Source organism: Monodelphis domestica, chromosome 4, assembly GCF_027887165.1.
Source record: "Monodelphis domestica isolate mMonDom1 chromosome 4, mMonDom1.pri, whole genome shotgun sequence".
In the NCBI taxonomy this organism is placed as follows: domain Eukaryota; kingdom Metazoa; phylum Chordata; class Mammalia; order Didelphimorphia; family Didelphidae; genus Monodelphis; species Monodelphis domestica.
The window spans coordinates 272,822,989-272,843,987 of record NC_077230.1 but is presented as its reverse complement, the minus strand read 5'-3'; the positions used below and the strand labels follow the sequence as shown (position 1 = coordinate 272,843,987).

Here is a 20,999-nt window from a genome sequence, read left to right as displayed (position 1 = left end):
CCCTTTCTTGGCCAGTTTTTCATTAGTCATCACAATCCCCATCTACTCCTCTTACTCAAGGCAGACTTTGGGGAAATATTAAGAGTAGGGAGTGGAAAAAGAAGAATGGCAAGACAGGACCTAACTCTTGCCAAATAGAGCCCAGTTACAGTGGTGTATACTGTATATACCAAGGCAAGGTCCAAATGGGTGCATTATTTTAGACATAAAGGGTGCTATCATAAGCAAATTAAGGAAGCATGATAGTTTACCAGTCAATTCTATGAATAAGGGAAGAACCTATGACCAAACAAGAGATAGAGTGCATTACAGGATATAAAATGGATCATTTTGATTTCATTCAATTTAAGCTTTTGAACAAACAAAAACAATGTAGACAAGATTAGAATGAAAGCATAAAACTGGAGGAAAATGTTTATAACAAGTTTCTCTGACAAAAGCCAATATTTAAAGTATCTGAGTCATTCCCTAATTGATAGTGAAAGGATAAGAAGAGGCAATTTTAAGATAAAGAAATCAAAGCAATCTATAGTCATATTTTTGAAAATATCCTCTAAATCACTACTACTGAAAGAAATGTAAATTAAAATAACTGAGGTACCACTCCACACTTATCAGATTTGACAAAATGACAGAAAAGGAAAAGGATAAATGCTAGAGGCAATGTCAGGAAATAGTGATAGTAATTCACTGTTGAGAGAGTTGTGAACTGGCCTAACCATTCTGGAGAACAATTTGGAATCTTCCCAAAGGGCTATAAAACTGTATACCTTTTAACCTAGCCATATCACACTACTAGGCCTGTGTACCAAAGATCAAAGAAAATGGAAAAGGACTTATCTGAACAAACATACTTATAGCAGCTCTTTTGTGCAAAGAATTGGAAATTTAATCAATTGGGGAATGGATGAACAAGTTATGATTGTAATGGAATACTACTGTGTTAAAAGAAACAATGAGCAGGATGGTTTCAGAAAAACCTGGAAAAACTTACATGAACCAAAGCAAAATAAAGTGAGCAGAACCAAATAAACATTGTATGAAGTAACAGCAATATTGTACCATGATCAACTATGAATAGCAGATATTTCAGCAGTACAAAGATCTAAGACAATTCCAAAGGACTTATGAAAAAAAAAAATGCTATCCACCTCCAGAGAAAGAATGGATGGATTCTAAATGAAGATCAAAGTATACTGTTTTTTACCTTTTTTTTTTTTTGGTCTATGTTTTCTTTCACAACATGACTAGTAAGGAAATTTGATTTGCATAACTGCACATATATAACCTATTCCTTGCCTTCTTAATGAGAGAAGAGGGAAGGAAGAAAGAGAATTTGGAACTCAAATTTTTAAAAACTAACATTAAAAAATTTCTTTTTTACATCTAATTGGGGAAAAAAATTTAAGAGTTAAGCAGGGGAAGGGGAAGGATAATAGCCAATAGGGCCCCCAAGGAGACCAAGTGCTACTCCATCCCCAAATTATATAATACCTCTCAGTAGAGCTGACCCAATGTTATCACCATAGATCAAGAACGCTTCCTGCCCATCCCTTATGCTAGATCCTTTTCACTGTCTCTTTTCTTTGTTTAAAAGAGGAAATAATCTGGGTTTACCTTTCCAAAAGCAGCTTAGAAAAGCAGATGTGGGGTCATTTTGTAGTCTAGTCCTGAGGATAAAGGAGAAAGTCTCCCAAATCATCAAAGGAAGACTTCCCTTAAGAGGCATGGAGACAGAATGAATTCTATAGCAGACCTTAAGACTATTTTCTCCAGTATTATACTACATAACTTTTCCCCCTTATACCCTTTGGTTGGGACTATTTTCTAGGGCAGGTTTCTTGTGCCTAACTATGTGCCCAAACTAACCCTTTATCCAAACCAAAGTCACTTTTTGGGATTACAGATCTATAGCTGGAAGGAACCTCGGAGGTTAACTTGTTAAATTGTTTAAGTGACTTGACCAAAGTTACATTGGTGACATACAGAGGAAGAGGTGGAATTTGAACTCGGATCCTCAAAAATTCAGCATTTTATACCACTATACTATGCTGTCTCCTTACTCTTCTCCTCTGTTCATGCAAAGGGTTCTCCAGAAACCAAGGCTCAGAGAGGAAAGAGAGTCCTAGAATGGGTAAAGCACAGAAAAGTGACAGGGTCCTACCTAATTCCAACCCAGCCTATTCTAGTCTTGCCTTGCCTTCAAAGACTTTTCCTCTTTCCATCTGTGGCTCATTGTACATGACAGAGCCCTATATTCTCTTAATCAGGTGCACCAGCTGGGGATGGAAAGAAATCTGTTCCAAGTTTCCACAAAGTTTCCTCTTGTCCCAAATCCCTCCTATGATCTTGGGGAGTGGAATTCAGCTCCCTGTTTCTGAGTCATTATCTACTTCCCTAGCAGGGCTGGTTCAACAGGAGGGCAGAGAAGTGGCAGACAAGGAGCTTCCACCTTTTGATGAATGGCCTGCCTCCCAAAAGGCACAATGTCCCCAAGAGAAGGAACATTCTTAAGGACAGGAACGATAAGCAGAAGGCGAAAAGAAATAGCAACAAGCTTTTATAAAAAGCCTTCTCCGAATGGGTAAAGTATGGGAGGAGAGAGATGTCCCTTTGGAGGCCCTTCTGTGATTATAAGAAAACCAGAAGAGAGTCCCAAAGCTTTTATCCCTGCCATAGAAAATACCCCTGCAACAAAACAGGACTCCATTCCCTTATCTTATCAGCAATAGTGAACTCCCAGCTCCAAAGAAGGTATCTCAAAGAAGCCTGTATTACTGCTGGTGGTGTCAGGCCTTCATTACTTCAAGCTTATACTGTATAGTCAGACAAAGCATGTATTCAGCACTTGCTATTCACTAATCTGAGCTAATTTCCTAAAACAGCCTCCTGTCTGGTGCTCCAGCCTCTAGCCTTACCCCCTCCCAATTTTCTGACAGACCTGCCTCTTCACCAGGTAAATCACTTAACTTCTCCCCACCTCGGTTTGCTCATCTACCTTGGACTTAAGAGTGTAAACATTAATGCAATTACAATAATATTAGGGATGTTAACATCACCATAATAATAATAATGGTAATTAGTATTACTGCCACAGGATGAAGTCCGAGATCCTTAGCCTCCTATGCAAAGTCCTCCAAATCTGACTCCTACTTACCTCTCCAGCCTTATCTTCTCCTGAGCTTGTACAAAACACCCATTTCTCCTCCCTCAAGTGAACTCTCTGCTCTTAGTCTCCCAGCGAAGCCTGTGGCCTGTGTCTCTGGGACCTCTGCCCTCTGACCACTCTTTTATCATGCTACCCCTGCTTCAGGACCTAGCTCAAATCCCACTTTATCCACCAGGTCTGAAGGGTGCCCTCAGCAAGTCTTTCCTCTTCTGAATTTTCAATAGCATTTATTGTTCATTCATTCTTCTGGCATTTCTCAGAAGCCTAAACTTGCATCTTTCTTTTCTCTACTTTTATAAGCCTTACCAGGGCAAGAATTCCCTTTTATGCTCAGGATGGCCAGCCCTTTGGCATCCCTTTCTCCAGGAGAAGGCCCAGCATATGCAATTAGTATACAACGAGAAGGGAGAGGAGGGAACAGAGCTGAGCCTTGAAGAACTCAAACTGGGAGAAGAGGGGTCAAGGAGAGCAAAGGTCGTGGCCACAGTTGCCCTAAGAATCTAAGAAGGGGAGCAGTGGATAGAGTCAGGCCTGGAAGGGAGGTCCTGGGTTTGAGTGTGGCCTCAGATACTTCCTAGCTAGGAGACCCTGGACAAGTCACTTAACCCCAATTGCCTAGCCCTGATCATTCTGCCTTGGAAATGATACTTAGTATTGATTCTCATACAGAAGTGAAGAGTTTAAAAAAAAAAATCTAAGGACAGGGGCGAAATCCTTGGAAAACATTATGATGTGATGAGGACATCTTCCATTTTAGAATCAGGAATGATTTGGCTTTGAATCTTGCTCCCGACACTCAGTCGCTGCGGGACCATGGACAAGGCATACCTGTTTGAAACTCAGTTTCTTCAGCTAATTGTTTCACAGGGTTGTCGTGAAGAAAGCACTTGATAAACTCTACAGGACTTTATACATTCTACCTACATATATATATGCATATGCATATATGCATATGACTATGGTGCCTCAGATTTAGTGGGTTCAACACTGAACCCACTTTTTTATCTTCCTTCCACAAAAACCCGGCCTTTCCTCCTAACTTCCCTCTTTCTATGGAACCATCAGCCTTGCAGGTACCCACATCTTTCTCCCCTTACGTAAGAATGTTGTGAATTATTTAGAACAAGCAATCATTTTGTACAGTTTCAATTTATGACAGTAACAGTCATCTAGATGTATGTGCTTCTACTGCTGCTAGGCAGATTCAGGTTTGATCTTGACCAGACAAAAACTGGATTGAGCCAGAATTTCTCAGCTTTCTTTCCAATCCTGGCATCAACCGAAAGTCTTTCCTGGTTCCCTGAACTACTAATGCCTCTCTTTCTGAGATTCCCTTCGAGCAGCACAGCACATATCTTTTATGTGTCTTGTCATTTACACGTGGTCCTTTCCCATCCTATCTATCTCCATTATGATTGACTTTCCTGAGGGCAGAGACTGTTTCTGGTGATTCTTTGTACACAGAGAACAAAGTGCCTGGCATAAATGCATGTTGACTGAATTTCTAATTCCTTTCCCACTTGACATTTATCACATTCCTCCTGAGTTGTCTCTTCTCCTAACTAAATCCCAAGTTCTTTTAGCTGATTGTCATATAACATAGGTTCAAGGCCTTTGACCATCTTAGCTACCCTACTCTGCACACTCTCCAGTTTATTCATGGTCTTCAAAAAATTAGACCTAGACAAATTTCATGCAAGTAAAATTAGAAGGGAAGCAGGCTAATTTGGGGGGGGGGGATAATCTTTGCAATAAGTTTCTTTGATAAATGTTTCTTTTTTAAAATATAAGGCATTGAAATTATGCATACCCTTTGAACTAGCAATACCCCTACTAATCCTATTACCACCAAAGACAGCAAAGATACCCAGGAAGGAACCCTAGGTACAAAAACATTTATAACAGTCCTTTTGATTGTAGCAAAGATCTGAAAACAAAGTATGTGCTATCGAATGAGAGAATGGATGAATAAATTAGGTTATATGAATATAATGGAATATTACAATGTTATAAGGAATGATCATTAGGAAACTCAGAGGACCATGGGAAGACGTCTATGAATTGAAGTAGAAGCAAGTAGAACCAGGAGAATGGTTTATATGATTAAAATAATGTAAAGGAAAATAACTTGGAAATATTGGGGGTAGCTGGGTTGCTCAGTGGATTGAGACAGGAGATCCTGGGTTCAAATCTGGCCTCAGACACTTCCTAGCTGTGGGACCCCGGACAAGTCACTTAACCTCCATTGCCTAGCCCTTTCCACTCTACTGCCTTGTATTGCCTCTAAGTATTGACTCTAAAATGGAAGGTGAGGGTTAAAAAAAAATTAAGTATTCTGATTTATATAATGATCAATCACAACTCTGGAAGGCTGAAGATGAAGCACACTTTTCATTTCCTTGTAGAAAGGTGATAACTAAAAATACAGAATAGGGTGTACATATTAAATCATATCAATATATAAATTCATTTTGCTTGACCATACTCATTTGTTAAAAGGGCTTTTATTTTGACACAAAGGTGAACAAAGATATTGGGCTTCTTTTAAGAAAAAAAAGAAAAGGAGTCAAACAAAAACCATTTATTAAGTGCCTGCTATGTACCAAGCAGTACCCTGAGTTCTGTACATATAAAGAACAATTACAAACATCCCTCACCCTCAAGGAGCCGACATTCTAATGGTGAGGTACAGGTGACAACATGCAAACAACTGTTAGGACAAAATACATACAAAATAAATAGGAAATGACATCAGAGGGAAATGAACAGTAAGAACTAGGAAAGGCTTCCTTCAGAAAGGAGCATTTTAGCTGAAACTTAAAGGAAACCAGAGAAGGTGAGGTGGGAATAGCCCATTAAAAGGCAAAGAGAAGAGAGGGATGAAATATCTTGCAAACTAGTAGGTAGGCACCTACTGTACGCTTGCTAACAGAACTGAAGGCACTGTGCCCTGGGCCCCCACCAAATGGCCCTGATCTGGTGCCAGAATGGCAATTGTGCCCCCATGCTAGAATCCCAGCGGAAGGCTTCACACTGCCTCCTCTTCACTTTGCTCCAAAGTCTAAGCTGGTCTCCCCCAAGGGAAGTCTGGATGGGGTACCTGACTTACTCCGTGCAGGGACACATAGGAAAAATATGAGAAAGACCTATGAAGAGGGTTAAAAGACATTAAAGAGAGATTTGTTTTCTGCTAACAAACTATTAGAACTTAGACAAGCTTCACAACCTCCCAGTGTTATAGATGATCGTGTGAGAATCAGATGAGAAATGATATCGTGTGTGAACACATTTTAAAAAGCTAAAATAGTCGGGCATGATGATGCCACATCTTTGCTCCTAGAGAAGACTAAGGCTGGGGATCACTTCAGGAATTCGGAGCTGCAGCAGGCTGAACCCACGAGAACAGAAGTTGGGAGAGGAACCATTAGGCTTGCTTAAGGAGACGTGCAAACCAGCCCAGGTTGGAAACATAAAAAGTGGAAACTTCCATGACAAGTGGCATTGGGGCTGGGCTGTGAGGAGCTGCCACACTTCCAGCTGGGCGAGACAAAGAGAAAAAAATACGTCATTATATTATGTGGCTACGGGATATATTACTACATAAATACATCCTCATTCTGTCAATAAACATTTATTAAGTGCCTCCTGTGTGCCAAACACTATGTGCTAAGCACTGCAGTTTTAAAGATAGTAAAGACTGTCCCTGCTCTTAGGGAGGTCACAATCTAATGGGGGAGACAACATGCAAACAGCGGTGTCCAAACGAGCTCTGTGCAGGATAACTGGAAATAAATCAGAGAATAAATCCAGAACGGAGGGAAAGCACTGGAATTGAAGGGCATCGAGAAAGGCTTCCTGTAGAAGCTGAGGCTGGGCGGAAGCCAGGAGGCAGAAAGGAAGAGCATTCAGTACATGGGAGACAGTCTGCAATTAGGAGGTGGAGAGTCTTGTTCAAGTAAAGGTCTATTTCTTAATATTATCTTAGCCTCATCATAGTAGATGTAGAAGGGATTTCAGCAGACATCTAGGCTAACACCTTCATTTTACAAATGAGGAAACTGAGGCCCACATCTGCAAAATGAAATTAAGACTCAATGGCCTCTCGGGCCCTACCAGCTCTAAATATATAATCCTATGACACCAGAGATATTGAGTGATTTGCTCAAGGTGAGATTAAGTATCAGAGGTGAACTTGAACCCAGGTCCTGACTCCAGGGTCTATGTTCTTTCCATTGTATTAAGTAGAGACTTATGTTGGCTGAATTGGGCCTGGCTAGCCCATTATCTAAGAGTCCTTCAGAAAGGGCAAATTATATTTATTTCTCCTGGGCTTGTCCCTGCTGGTTTTGAATTTCACCTCGATTCACCTGGATCATTCTAGTGAAGGAGCCTTTGCTCAACTCTGAACTATCCATATTCCTGGGCTATTCCTTCTCCACTATAAGCTTTATTATATCTTCAAAGAGTTAAAACGGAGAACAAGGTATCTGTTATCATCAGTGAGGAAACATTTATTAAATCCCTTCTATGTCTATAACCATATATCAGGAAAGACAAAAATTTGGATAAGGCCTCGTTCCTGCTTTCTACATAGGGACAAAAGAGACAAGGGAAGGTAATATGCAATTGTATATCATATTTTAGTTAGATGCAAAACAAAATACTGCCAGGTTGGGCCCTCATTTGTTTTCTTCTATTCCTACACCGTAGGAGGAGTTTACCCCAGATCCTGATTCCTCTTCCCAAATTCTCCTCCCGTAACCCAGTCACCAGGTTTTCTTCCACCTCCCTCCTCCATGTCCAGACTCCATTAGAGCCCTTCTTTCTCCTGTCTTTGATTCCCTCTTCCCTCCCAGTCTTAAATGGGGATCTGAGGCTCCAAGGGCAGAGAGCACAGGGAAGCTTGGTGTCCTCACTCCACACACACTGACGTCCACTGACTTTGGGACAGAACTGCCTCTTTCGTTTGGCATTGCTGAAGGAGCCTTAGCCTTCTCTTCTACATGAATCTCTCCTAGGAGGCCAGTATTCGAGGACAGTTTCCTAGAGATTTCCTATATCTAATGTTGTGGAGAGCACTACCTCTTCTCTTCTGAGAATTCCAAGATCGATACTTTTGACAAATAAGTCTATAAAGTGTTGACTGACTGATTCATCACCCTCTCAATCATACCAGGAGCAATAGGGCCAGTCATAAACCTTGATACCAGTGTTTATTGCTGGTGGGGTTTACTATAACCATTAGATAGAGTCAAAGCCAAGCGGTACAGACCACTCAAGAGTGAGGACCTCCCTTAGAATGCCAGGGACAAGATTGGAGGAGCATAAGGTATCTTAGAGTATTAGGGTTCAAATCCTGCCTCTGCTACTTACTGTGTGACCTTAGCAGGGGGTGCTGGTGCCAGCTCAAAAGAGCTGATTGTTAAGATTTCAGTGTGACCATTTACACCTTAGAAACAGCAAAGGCTACCAATGAGGGTTTGTTTTTTTTTTTTGATCCTTTAGACTTTGAAAATATTGGATTAAATGTTAATATACATACATCTCTGTCCCTAAGAGAGATGGTTGTTAAATATTTACCTAGATCTTAGGTAAGTCACTTTACTTTTCTGGGCATAATCTCTAAAGTCCCTTTTCAGCTCTAAATCTATGATCCTAGGATCCCCACCTGTACCCCCACTTCAGAACCTCACATCCAAGACAGCCTGCAATGTGACCTGAAGCCTCATGATTACACATGCTTTGTAATTGGGTCTCTCACATCCCCTTTCTGATTCTTAACACTCCCTGTCTGACTAGGAATTTAAAAATTTGGGAGCTAAAAAGAAGCATGGATTCGCACTAGGGTAAATCATACCAAATAAATTGCAAAGCCAAGCCAGGAATCCAGATCTCCTACTCATGCATGAACGCTCTTCTCATTCCTTCATTCCTACTCTAAAAAGCAGGCCATGTGAAGGGAGAGGGGTCAAGATGTGGAGGAAAAAGGGTGACCATGAAAGGAGGTCTTGGTCAGACTAGAGATAAGGAATGAAAACTGGGTGAGAGCAAAGACACTGGCTATTAAACTGGCTGTCCAACTCATAGGAAGTACAGCTAATTGCCCCTCTGGCAGACGGAAGCACCCACAGGTTTTGCTTCTGTATTGGCTCAGAGAAGTAGGTCCTCCCCAAAACTGTCAAAGTAAAGAAGAATTCAGAATACAGACAACCACGGGCTATCAGTCTGCTACAGGCCTGCCAAGAAGAGGGGGGAGTTTGTCCAGCACCCACCGAGCTCTTCCCTGGGGGAGGGCGGGGGGCACAAGGGACATGCCCTGAAAGTGCCAGGCCGCTAGTAGGCCAAGTAAAATCCATGACCCTCAGGGCTTTGTAAGCAAGAGGTGGCACCTTCCTCTCCTCACCCCAACTTGAAGCTAAATGTCATTGAATAACCCAGTCAGATATGGGGGTAAATCAGTTGTTGACAAATTATAAGCTGACAATCCAACTTGCTAGTTCAAGAAATGAAATCATTTTTATTATTCTGCTTAAGACTTTGCACTAGAAATCTTTCCAGAGTTGGGAGAAGGGGAACAATCTATCTCAGAGTAACAACAGAGAGGAGACCTTGATCCCAGGAGATTAGGGAGGGTAGGAAGTGGGAGGGGAGAACAGATCCAGTTGTCCCAGGTCCTGGGCAAGTTAAGTTGGTGCTCAATGCTAGTTTCCTTAACCACCCACTCAGCTCAGCTGGTATGTCAAGTCAAATCTCCCTTCCTTCTTCTAGGGACATTCTCACTGTAGTCCTCCCAAGCCGCATGGCAGCCAGGAATGTCCACCCCACTGGAGAGTTAAGAGCCCGGGGACAGATGCCACTGAGGAGGCCCCCTCCTCTGCTTCCTAGCAGTGGGGGTTCAGTAGCCATGTTCCAGGCAGGGGTAAATGTGGCTGCAGGTCAAGTGCCAGAGAGGAAATTAACTCTGTGGTCTGTTCCTAGGTGCACCTTTTCCAGGAGTCAGCAGTTCTAAAAACTAGAAAGAAGAGGTACAAGGCTGAGCTTTGATAAAACTTTGCTTACTAAGTGAGCCCCAGGGTCAACCACGAGAGCTTCCTAAAGGGAGGTTCCAGGGTGGTAAAAAATGATAGCAAATCCAGGAAGACAAGCAGAATTAGATGCTCAGCCTTTAACTCACCAGTGCAATAAGGTAGAAAGAGAATTGGATTCAGACCCTAAATCCAGACTTTGTGACTCAGGAGTTGTGTGGCTTTGGATAATTTATTCCATCTCCATTGGCTCATCAATAAGATGAGTGCTCTGGACTAGATTACCTCTAAAGTCTCTTCTAATTCAAAATCTTACATTCTTAAAATGATTCTTCTAAGGCCAGGCCAGACAAGGACTGAAAAGGCAGCCTTGATAAAAGATAAAAGATAAAAGACCTTTCTTGGACAATCAGCCCAGAGTATGCTCAGTCATCTTTTCTCTTTTCCTGGGAAGAATCTTGTGTCTTGTCTACTCCTATGGCATACAGAAAGAAACTGGAGATGACCACAGGCTTAACCCTGAACATATCCTTTCCCAGGAAAATTCTATAAACTCTAATAGAAGGGAATTCAATATTCTTTTAGTTAGGTTGGGGGGGGGGAGAGAGAGAAGCAAGAAAAATAATCACAATAACAATAGTAACAGCTAGAATTTATGCAGAGCTTTATTTATTATTTTTCCATTTTATAGATGAGCAAACCAAAGCAGACAGAGGTTAAGTGATTTGCTCAAGGACGTACAACTAGTAAATGTCTCAGGCAAGATTTGAATTTCCGTCTTCCTAACTCCAAGTTCTGCACTTGTAACCATCATACCACCAATGAGGAAAAGTTTGAAGAACTAGGATACTCATTTTGACTGAAGAAGGGAAAGGTTGAGCTGGAGGGAATCTGAATCATGAGCTGTCTGTGCCTAGTAAGGACCATCATAAAGACATGACCAACTACATTTCATTTCCATCCAGGCCAGAATGAAAGAATTTTGGCTGAAGCTTCAGCATGAGGATTCAATTCAGACAACTGGGAGACAGTTGGCAGATATAAGGAGAGGTGACAAAGAGACAAAGTCATAGAACCTGCAGAATCTTCAGATGACAGATCCAGGGTTAGAAAGGACTTAAGAGGCTCTCCAGCCCAACTCTCTTGTTTCACAGATGGGAGAGTTCCCTTCTGAAGAGTTTTTTAATAAAATACATTTTCACTTCTCTGGGATAATGGAGGTATTTCTCTGTCTCAAGGCTAGGGAATATAACATGTCTCTCATGATCCCCTCCAGAATTCTATGGAAATCCAAGCTCTTTATTTTATTTTAATTTTTTCCATGCTTATATGATTCATGTTTTCTCCCTCCCCTCATCCTTCCCTACTCCTGGAGTTGAAAGCAATTCCACTGGAATATATATGTGTGTGTGTGTGTGTGTGTGTGTGTAGATATATATAGATATATATAGATATATGTATATATATATACATCTCACTCAAACCCATTTCCATATTATTCATTTTTGTAAAAAAGCAATCCTTTAAAAATCCTTTAAAACCAAAACCCTAAATCACATACCCATATAAACAAGTGATAAATAACATGTTTTCTTCTGCATTTCTATTCCCACAGTTCTTTCTCTGGACGTGGATAGTGTTCTTTCTCATAAGTCCCTCAGAATTGTCCTGTATCATTGTATTGCTTTTAGTAGCAAAGTCAACCACATATGATTGTCCCACAATGTTACAGTCTCTGTGTATAATGTTTCTCCTGGTTCTGCTTATTTCACTGTGCACCAGTTCATGAAGGTCTTTCCAGTTCTTATACAAACCCTTCAATTTATCATTCCTTATAGCACAATAGTATTCCATCACCATCATATACTACAATCTGTTCAGCCATCCCCCAATCAAGGGATATCCCCTCCTTTTCCAATTTTTTGCTACCATAAAGAGAGCAGCTATAAATATTTTTGTACAAACAGATCCTTGCCCAATTTTTTTTTATCTCCTTGGGATATAAACCCAGTAGTAATATTTATTGCTGGATCAAAGGGCATGTATTCTTTTAGCTCCCTTGGGGCATAATTCCAAATTGCCCTCCAGAATGGCTGGGTCAATTCACAACACCACCAGCAACTTTGCCACATCCCCTCCAACATTTATTATTTCCCTTTCCTGTCATATTGTCCACTCTGCTGGATGTAAGGTGGTAGGTACCTCAGAGTTTTTTTTGATCTGCATTCCTCTAATCAGGAGGGATTTAGAACATTTTTTCATATGATTATTGGTGGTTTTGATTTCTTCATCTGCAAACTACCTAGTCATATCCCTTAACCATTTGTCAATTGGGGAATGATTTGATTTCTTATGAATTTGACTCAGTTCTTTGTATATTTGAGAAATTAAGGCCCTTGTCAGAGAATTGTGTGATAATTTTCCCTCGGGTTTGTTGCTTCCCTTCTAATTTTGGTTGCATAGGTTTTGTTTGTACAAAACCTTTTTAATTTAACATAATCAAAATTATTCATTTTACATTTTGCAAATCCAAGCTCTTTAGAAGTTTACTTCTACCTGTATGAGCTTTTTTTCCCAACCTATATACTTTCCACAGATCCTCCTATGATGGTGTAATGGAAAAAGTTCTCAACTCAAAAGTCAATCAATAATCAACTTTCATTTATTAAGCACTTACCATGTGCCAGACACTGTTTTAAAAACTAGAGATAGGACAGAAAGAAACAGCTTTAGCCCTCAAAAAGATGATAGCATGTACACACACACACACACACACACACACACACACACACACACACACACAAATACCCACAAAATAAATACAAGCTATTTTGAGAAGGAAAAGCATTAAAGCCTAGTTTCTAGTTAAAGGAAACAAGTATGGCCACGTATAAGTCATAAGCCTCAGACTCATTGATCTCATCTAAAAATGGGTATATATCAAAGCATCATAGAATTGTATAGTTATCATCATTGCTTTTGTTATTTTCATTACCACCATCATTATCCTAGGAGAAAGCTCCTTGAGAAATGTTTGTTTAATTTTTGCCTTTTATTCCCAGTTCTTAACATGATGTCTTGCACATAGTAAGTACTTAGTGTTTGTTGAATTTGATTAAAATCATTTTTCTGTCCTGAAGAGGGCTCATTCATTCATTCATTCTCATTTATTAAGAATCTACTATGTGCTGGGCTAAGGCAAAATGACAGATGCCAGAGGAAAATAACAGCAGTTCTCACCTACTTCCCCTAACATCCCAGGCCCACCTCAATCTCCCTGATCCTGGGACTCCTGATCTCTCTTTAGCAATACCCCTACCAGCCCAATTATCCTCCACCCTCCACCCCTTCCACTCCCCATCACAGCAGAGAGAACCATCAACTTGCATGCCCAAATGAAGACCCCTTTTCCTGTAGGGCCACCATAGCTTTTGGAAAGGGCAGGAGAACAAGGTTTGACAGGTCAGAGTATGCCACATGGTCGACCCTCAACCCCTTCTGCTTTCACAACTAACTGTGAGGCCTCAGTCATTGATGTATAAGAATCTCTATGCCAGTGGAATAGAAAACAGGAAGCTGGGGTGGGGGAGGAAAGGAGAGGAAGTACAGAAGGCAGCTGATGGAAATGACCTCCTTCGATCACGAGAGTGGGGTTGCTAAGGGTGCTGACATGTCTATGAGCCATAATTATCCCCATCATTCTTTCCATATTTCCATGTGGAAATCTAGCCAAAAGAAGTCCTTCTCCTTCCTCTTCAGAGATTGTGGAACACCTAGATGAAGGAAATCTTTTTAAAGGAGTACTAGCAAGGCATTATCAACTAGGTAATGCTGTGTTCTGGAAAGATTGTTACATTTGGAGTTAAAGGACCTCAGACAAGTCACTTACCCTGTCTGGGCCTCAGTTTCCTCATTTGTAAAATGAGGGACTTGGATCAGATGATTTCTAGGGTCCCCTTCCAATTATGAATCTATGATCTTGTGACCACAAAAATCAAAGAGGAAGCCAGCAGGGCCCTTATCTGCTTCCTCTAATATGAAATGAGATTCGGCTCCCCAGCTTTCAGAAAACAGATTTATTTATGTCAACTGCCTAGCCTTGAACTTCTCTGAAGAACAGTTAAAATGGGCATTTGCAGCCTCTAGCTATGCCTCTCAGAGCTTTTTCTCCCTTCCTTTTACCGCTCAAGTCAGTGAAATGCTCTTTCTCTCCTTCTCCCTCCCAGTCACTTCCTGTCTAAACAAACCTTCACATTCTAAGCCCTGTGGTTACAGAAGTTAGTCCAGGCGCAGGTCAAGCAGACACAAATATCAGTCACATAGATCTTCCCAGGCATCCTCCAGTTCACCCCCAGATGTTGGCGTGGCAGGCAGGCAGCCAGTGAGGCTCAGGCTTAATGAATGCCCAGGTCCTCTATTCCTCCCAGACAATGCCTGAGGGGCCACCAATCCCCATCTGGGTACTATGGCTCTCAGCAGAAACTAGATGCTCCCTAACTCAGGGAACAAAAACACGGAGGGTCAGAAACTGTCTATCTGCCCCAGGGGAGCATTATTGGCATCTCCACATCTCCAGGGAAAATATAACTGGGGAAACCTTCTTGGAAAAAAGCCTTTGAATGTTAACTCTGACCTTAACTGGATCTAGTGACTCCAGCATAGAGGAGGACATTCCACAATTATACTCCAACCAATCTTTCTTTCCAGCTTTACTTGTAATTCTTCCATAAATTGACCCTAGAAAGGGCACCGAAACTAGACTTCCTGTCCTTCCCAGAACACACCAGCCCTTTCAATTTCAGGGCTGTGAGGCTTGCCCCTCCTTCTGCTCACCTTCCATCTCACTCCCCTCCAATCACACACCTCAATCTCTATCTACTAAAATTCTACTAATCTTCAATAAATGGACTCAGAATTCAGCAAAAAGGAGTAAAGCCCTCCACTTCCTCAGAACTCCCTTATAGCATGGCCAGAACCATCCTGCTGCTACTTACCACATTCTCCTTTGTAGAACAGGTATTTAAATGTGAATTTTCCTTCCCCAACTAGAAGGTAACTTTGAAGGCAGAGACAGTGGTCATATGCATTTTTTTAACACCTCCTCCCCTAGTTTTGGCACATATTGGATGCCATAAATACTTGAGTGAACAAAAGAATGAAATGAAGATGAGAGAGCTAGCTAGTATCTATTTAAACAGCTAGGTTTGCAAGGCACTTTACATATGTTACCTTACCACAAATGTATGAGGTTAGCACTATTATCACCCCCATTTTACAGAAGAGCACACTGAGGCTGTAAGCAGTTAAGGAGCTAGTCCAGAATTACACAACTGGTAAGTGGTAAGTGGCAAACTCCACTCCCAAGACCAAAACTATCCACAGTGCCACCTAGCTGGTTCTTGTTGAGTATGCCCCCTCCAAATAACCCCTGGATGACTGAGGGGCCAACAAGGCAGGTAATCTTGGCCAGGTTGCTTGCTTTTGTAAGTGGGAATGAAGGGTAGAGTCATGATATTGAACATTTTCTTGGAGAATTCAAATTTCCATTTATCCTAGTGTTTCTGGATCTTCTTCCTGCCCAAGAAAAGCTATGTACCTGAATAGCTAGGCTCAAACTTCTCTTTACCATTGTAACTTTTGATCTCAGGCCTGGCCTGCCCTTTAACTTTTCGGCCCTCTTCCAAAATCAACTGTTTTCCTTCCCTTCGAAGGGCAACCCTCCGGCCCCTGACCTGATAGAGCCATTTACCTGAGAGTAATAAAAAAGCAAGCCTAAAAAAGTAATATCAAGGGAAATAATGAAAATAGGTGGGGATAAAAAAGGTCTAGCATTTTCAGACTTCAAGTTATATTCCAAAGCAGAAATCATGAAAAATATTTGACATTGGCTTCAAAATAAAGTAGACAACGGAATAGTCTATAGACAAAGAAGAGGAAAAAATGATGAAATTTAATAAACCAAAAAATAAACAAAAAACTAATTTAGGAAAAAAAACTTCCTATTTGAAACAAACTGCTGGAAAAAACTATAAAGCAATTTGGCAAAAATTAGACAGACGGATTACTTAAACCATATTCCAAAATAAATTATAAACAGATACGTGGCCTTAAATTCAAAGATAATACTCTAAAATTTTAGAAGAGAAGCAAATAAAATACCCTTCATAGCTGCCAGTAATTCAAACATTTTAAACTAAATACAGGCTAGAAGCCAAGATAAACAATCAATTGCCAAAGATAAACTAGATAGACAACTTTGATTTGATGGCACTGAAAAGCTTTTACACAAAATTTAAAGCATCTAGGATAAGAAGGGAAGTGATCAAATGTGGGGGAGGATCTTTGTTTTTCCAATAAAGGTCTGGTAGCCAAGATAATTGACAACAGATTATAACTAATCCCAGACACTATTCCCCAGCATATAAATGGTCAAACATTTAAATAAAACAGTTAGAGAGCATTAAAGAGGGAAAGGATTAAAAAAAAGTTACATGAATTAATGGAATATTCTTCCTTGCTCCTGAAGGAAATGAGGTGATACAGAGCACTGGGTCTCAAGTAAGGAAGATCTGAGTTTAAATTCAACCTCAAACACTTAGAAGGTGTGTGATTAGGGGCAAGTAGCTAAGCCTTAGTCTGTCTTAGTTTCCTTAACTGTAACATGGGGATAATTGCAACTACTTCACAAGAGTAGGGGTGTTGTAAGGATCAAATTAGATAATATTTGTTAAGTGCTTAGTACAGTGCCTAGCCGACAGTAAGAATTAGATACCTATTCCCTTCCCCTCTCAGTAAGAAATAACAAATATGACAAATACAGGGAAGAAGGAAAAGATTTACATAATTCTATGAAGATTGAAGCAGACCTACCCAAGAAAACAATACACAATATACACAATAACTATAAAACTGTAAATGTAAATAATGACAAAAGAACTAAAAGAGAATGTTGCAGAATTACAAAGAACAAGTCTTACTTCAAAGAAGTAATATAATAAGGTTACACCTCCCTCCAACTCCTTTGAAGAGCTGGGAGGTGCAGGAATTTAGTACATGGCACATATTTGCAGATTTTTAAAATTTTTCAGTTTTGCTAATTTCCTTTAAAATGTTATTTGTTAAATGGGATAACATTTTGGTAGTTTGGCAGAGGGAGGGATACTGGGAAAAATTCTGGTGATGTAAAAAAAAGATATCCATAACTTTTTTTAAAATTTTTTTTAAATAAAAATGCATTTATTACTCCCTTACTATGGGCAAAAAAAGAAGCAAACTTAGCAACAAAGTCTCACAGAGGGCTAACCTCTTTCCTCATCTCAGTCTTCATTTCTGCTTTCTGTCTGACAACTACCCCCATACACCATAACATTTGCTGTGAGAGGACATGGTGTGAAAAAGAGCTCTGGATTTGATGGCAAAGTTTTTGTAGCTAAAGCAGCTAAACCTCAGTTTCCTTAAACTGTAAATAACCCTATGCATTGCCTAAATTTAAAAGTGTTATGAGGGTTCCACTAGGATACCGTATGTACATTGTATTATTATAAAGCCTTTTGTAAACTTGAGTTCTAATTTCACTCCTTCTTTGGCACTCTGCAGTGTTATCTCATATTTTTTTATATTGGGGTTATGTGCACATGACTAGACAGGAACCATGTTTATCACTTGCATCTCTCACAGTTTCAATGCTGGCCTGTACATAGTCACAGGAGATATTTAATATCTGTGGTTTGATTCTAATCCGTTATGCCTCAATTTAATATACCCCTTATCCAAACAACTCAATTCAAATGAAACTCTTTGATTCCTAAAGCTCTCCAGAGAAAGATCCTACAAAACAGCCTTTAAGAATCCTATCAAGAAATCCTTCCTTTTCTTTTTCTTCCTTAAATCTCCACAGAAGATTATCCCTTCCTTCAAAGGTGAATCTACTGGGCAGGCTCCCTCTTCGGTATTCTGCCTAAACCAAGGTGGGGGAAAGGCCAAAGTACATTAGGACCAGGAGGGAACCCATTTGGTTTAAGATAACTCCACAGCTAGTTTGGAATTAGTGTCTCTCTGCTCTGGATTTCAGAGCTGATCAGAGAAGGAAGGCCATCTGTCAATAGTCAAGCTACCCTATGTTTGTTTTTACATACAACTCGGTAAAAGTGTGATTCTCCTAGCAGATTGCTCTCTGTCAGGTTCCTCCAGGAATGGAATTCACTCCCAGTGATCACCCAGAAACACTGTGGGTTGGTGCCTTTTTCTGATCTGCAGACTATGCTGCCAGGGTTCCTTTGGGTCATCCTGGATCAGAAGATGAAAAACCAAACCAAACAACAAACAAAATTCCACCCTCTTCTATGGAGGTCGAGGTTGTAAGTCTGATCCTGCAAAAGATCCTGGGGAGCAGGCGGGCAAGAGGAAAAGATCTAGATAGCAATTCCAGGCTCCCAGGACCACCATACCCAAGTTCCCAAACTCCACAGAATGGGGGTTTCCAAAGGGGCTGGCTGCATGTGAGATCAAAGTCAGGCCTGAATTCAAATAACAATAATTCAAATACTTCCATGTACTTCTTTCTAAATTGTAAACCTTCTCCAAAGCAAGATCTAGAATTTATTTTGTTTGTCTGGCTATGCTTATGGACTGTTCCCAGATCTGGAACAAAACATTTGTGCATCCCTTTGTGTTACTCTGTACCAAAGGCTTTGAGTGTTTTCCAATAACAGAGGGAAGTTACCATCAGGAAATAAATACTCATGGGCTCTGGAGGGTAAATAAAACAGTTGTATTCATCCAAAGTGTTGTACCCTAAAGATGGCTCCCTACATTGCCAGCCACTCACTACTCCCTTTTCTGACTATTCCTCTGACTCCCCAAGAATGGAAATTCTTTTCTGTAATTTGACCATTGGAAGCCTGGTTAACCCTGAGGAGCTTCCCAAGATGGAAATGTATTCAACTGATGTGGCTGAGAAAAAAGAGGAGATGAGGGGTCCTCAAAAGATAGTAGTGTCTGCATGTATGTTGGCAGGAAAGTGACTACTACCTGCCCAGTCTCAAATATAAGGTGGTAGAAAGGTGCTGAGTAGCAAGGTGGCTCAGTGGATAGAGTTCTGGGCCTGCCGTGAGGAAAACTCATCTTCCTGAGTTCAAATTTAGCGTCAGAGCTGTGTGACCCTGGGCAAGTCGCTGGACTCTGCCTCAGTTTCCTCAAAAAACCTCACATAAAGTCACCAGTAGAGTTCCACTACACTATGTAAGAAAAGTGCTGAACTTTGGAGTCAGGAGCAGAAATCTAGATCTTTGCTACCTGTGTAATCTTGTACAAGTCATTCTCTGAACACTTTCCTCATCTGTAAAACAGGAATATTAATATCCTATTGACCTTACAGAATTGTTTTGAAGAAACCGCTTAGTACACTAGTGAACGCCGGCAGACTTCTGGTGGTCGAACAAGGGCAGGATGGATGTCAATTTTTTTCCGGAAAGGAGTTTGTCCTTCCCCGTTTCTCCTCCTTCCCATTCACCATCACCCCGCCCACACTGGAGCCAAATAATTCAAGAACTGACCAAATGCGGAGAAGCAGAAGCGACACTCCGAGTGACAGATCTGCCCTCTCTGTTGGGATGTTCCTGCTTTCTACTCAAGTGTCTAATAGACATCCGGCTCCGAGAGAGTCAATTCACATCATATCTGCATAGATCTGCCTACCCTTCACCTCCCTCTTCCTTCCTCCCACAAGGGACAGTTTTATTCAATCAACAAAGAACTGGCCAAGCAGAATTCCTGGGACCCCTCTCAAGCACTTCCACTACAGACCGAGTTTCCCTGCCAGCAATTCTGATTCAAAGCTGGCAGCTTAGGTGCTTGGGAATCATCAAACAGAGGGGCTCCTGGGTTGCCATCACCCCCACCCAGAGTTTTCAATGGGGCATCTCCCCGCTCCCAGCATGCCTGGCAAACACAGGGCCCACTCCAGCCCCCGCTGCCACGGCGGGTCTCGGCGGGTCGCAGAGCCGCGCTGTCTGCTTGAGATAGCTGGTCTAGATAGTTATCAAAGGCTATATCTACGGAGATTCTCGAGACGGGAAAGGTTAGTCCTGGGACAAGACTCCAAGTTACCCGGCTTCGCCGACGGGCTCCGCAGCAAGCCCCACTTACCAGCTGTCCCTGGAGAAGGCGCGGAGGAGCCAGATGCCAGGAGCTAGGGAGGTCCTCATCGTGAGCAGCTAAGTAGATCGGCAACTACCCTAAAATGGAAAAAGAGCCGGGAAAGTTTACAGATCCGAGGCTGCCGGGCTGGATTTAAATGCACCGCCGGCTCGGACCGCCCAGAACCCCAAAGCAAGAACCAGCAGACCCTGCCCCCTTGCTCTGTCCCGCCCCTTGATTCCTCCCCTAGGGGCTGGGTCAAGGCCCGACTGCCGCGCCCTAGCCCCAGCACTCTCGGCTTTCATAATTCCCACCCGCACCCCAACCCCTCTCCATCCCTACCTTCTCTCCGGACTGCGAATAATTCCCTCTGCCCTTATTTTCCCCTTCCTGACTCTGGGGTCTCGGGACCTCAGAAATCTGCCCGGTTTCCATCCTTCCTGACCCTGACCTTTCCCAATTCCACCCATGGGCTCCCAGGCTTGGCTACAGGGAAGCACCTCCGCAGTGAGTCCACCGGCATTCCCTTTCCCATAGTAAAGTGCTTGCCCTGCCGCCAGATCCATTTTCCTGCCCCTTTCCAAATCCTCCCCTGCATCTCCCCAGAAAAACAAGGCACAAAATGTTGCCCCGGTGGGACAGAAGAAACCAGCTCAGAAACCAGTATT

The 20,999-nt window shown here is 41.7% G+C and overlaps 1 protein-coding gene across 3 annotated transcripts in view; it reads right to left on the bottom strand.

Moving 5' to 3' along the window:
- The window catches only part of SLC37A2 (solute carrier family 37 member 2), a 37,465-nt gene extending 16,945 nt beyond the window's left edge, over nt 1–20,520 (bottom strand). For all 3 annotated transcript variants that reach the window (XM_007495066.3, XM_007495067.3, XM_007495068.3), the window contains exon 1: nt 20,341–20,520. In XM_007495066.3, the coding sequence (XP_007495128.2) occupies nt 20,341–20,399 (59 nt within the window). In that variant the 5' untranslated portion in view covers nt 20,400–20,520. The remainder of the gene's footprint in view (nt 1–20,340) is intronic.
- Between the last annotated feature and the right edge of the window lie 479 nt (nt 20,521–20,999).